Raw genomic sequence first — 983 nt, forward strand, 5'->3', positions numbered from 1 at the left:
GGGGGGTGTCTGCTGGGGGGTGGATGCCCGGTAAGGGCTCTCGCCGCCAGGCTGCTGCATCATGCTTACCGTCTGCCTTGCCCTGCTGTTGCTCCTGCAGCAGGCGTTGCACTGCTGTGTTGCTGTTGACGACAGGGCCAGGCTGCTGAGGCAGCTGGGAGGGGGATCTGCAAAATGAGAAGAGCGACAGATCGGCTCAGTTACGAGACGTAAACGACTTTCTGGCGCGAGGAGCCGGCGGAAAACTCCAGGCTCGAAATCTACAATGCTTATACCTATGCCATAAGCCAACACGGCTGCCGGCTGCATTTCGTAGAGCGACTCGGGACCCCTGACCAGGGTCTGCGGCGCTCTGCGACCCCCTACACGTGGCGGCCACGGCTGCCGGCCGGCCCTCCCGTAGTGGGTCATGGTGGTCATGGCATCCCCCTTGCCAAAAGGGAGAGACCGCGCGTGGGGCCACGCCGCCCCTGCACCACCGCAAGCTTGCCAACTCCGCCGCCCTCAGGTTAAACCTGGCGCTCTGCTCGCCATAAGACGGGGCTGCTTTGCAAATTTGCTATTTCTGGCTTTTTGATCGGCGAGGATATATTCCCGCGCCCCGTAGTGAGTCTGCTCTTTCTTTTTCCTCCTCTGCAAGCGGGCATAGTTGGTTTCCCGTATAGCCCTCCGTATAGTTTTCCCGTATAGCAATTATTCGCCTCATTATTTTTCGGCGAAAGTGAAAACTCTGGTGTGTGTCTAAGGGGCTGCTTGGGCGATGAACGTCCATTGCGTATTGCGCAACTGTCAGCGAGGGAGCCGTCGCCCTGACAGGCTGATGGAGTGCGTGCGCCTCGCGGGCTGAGCGGAGCTGAGCGGAGCTGAGCGGAGCTGAGCGGAGCTGAGCGGAGCTGAGCGGAGCTGAGCGGAGCTGAGCGGAGCTGAGCGGAGCTGAGCGACCCAACGTGTCGCGCCTGAGAAAAATATGCGCCCCGAGACTG

At 60.7% G+C, this 983-nt stretch overlaps 1 protein-coding gene across 3 annotated transcripts in view; it reads right to left on the reverse strand.

Moving 5' to 3' along the window:
• LOC113212862 (uncharacterized) overlaps nt 1–167 on the reverse strand; it is a gene marked incomplete at its 5' end in the record, with an annotated part of 12,523 nt that extends 12,356 nt beyond the window's left edge. For all 3 annotated transcript variants that reach the window (XM_052263851.1, XM_052263856.1, XM_052263845.1), the window contains 1 exon segment: nt 70–167. In XM_052263851.1, the coding sequence (XP_052119811.1) occupies nt 70–167 (98 nt within the window).
• Nucleotides 168–983: the final 816 nt, after the last annotated feature.

The sequence above is a fragment of the Frankliniella occidentalis genome, unplaced genomic scaffold, assembly GCF_000697945.3.
Source record: "Frankliniella occidentalis isolate FOCC.00 unplaced genomic scaffold, Focc_3.1 Scaffold2, whole genome shotgun sequence".
In the NCBI taxonomy this organism is placed as follows: Eukaryota; Metazoa; Arthropoda; class Insecta; order Thysanoptera; family Thripidae; genus Frankliniella; species Frankliniella occidentalis.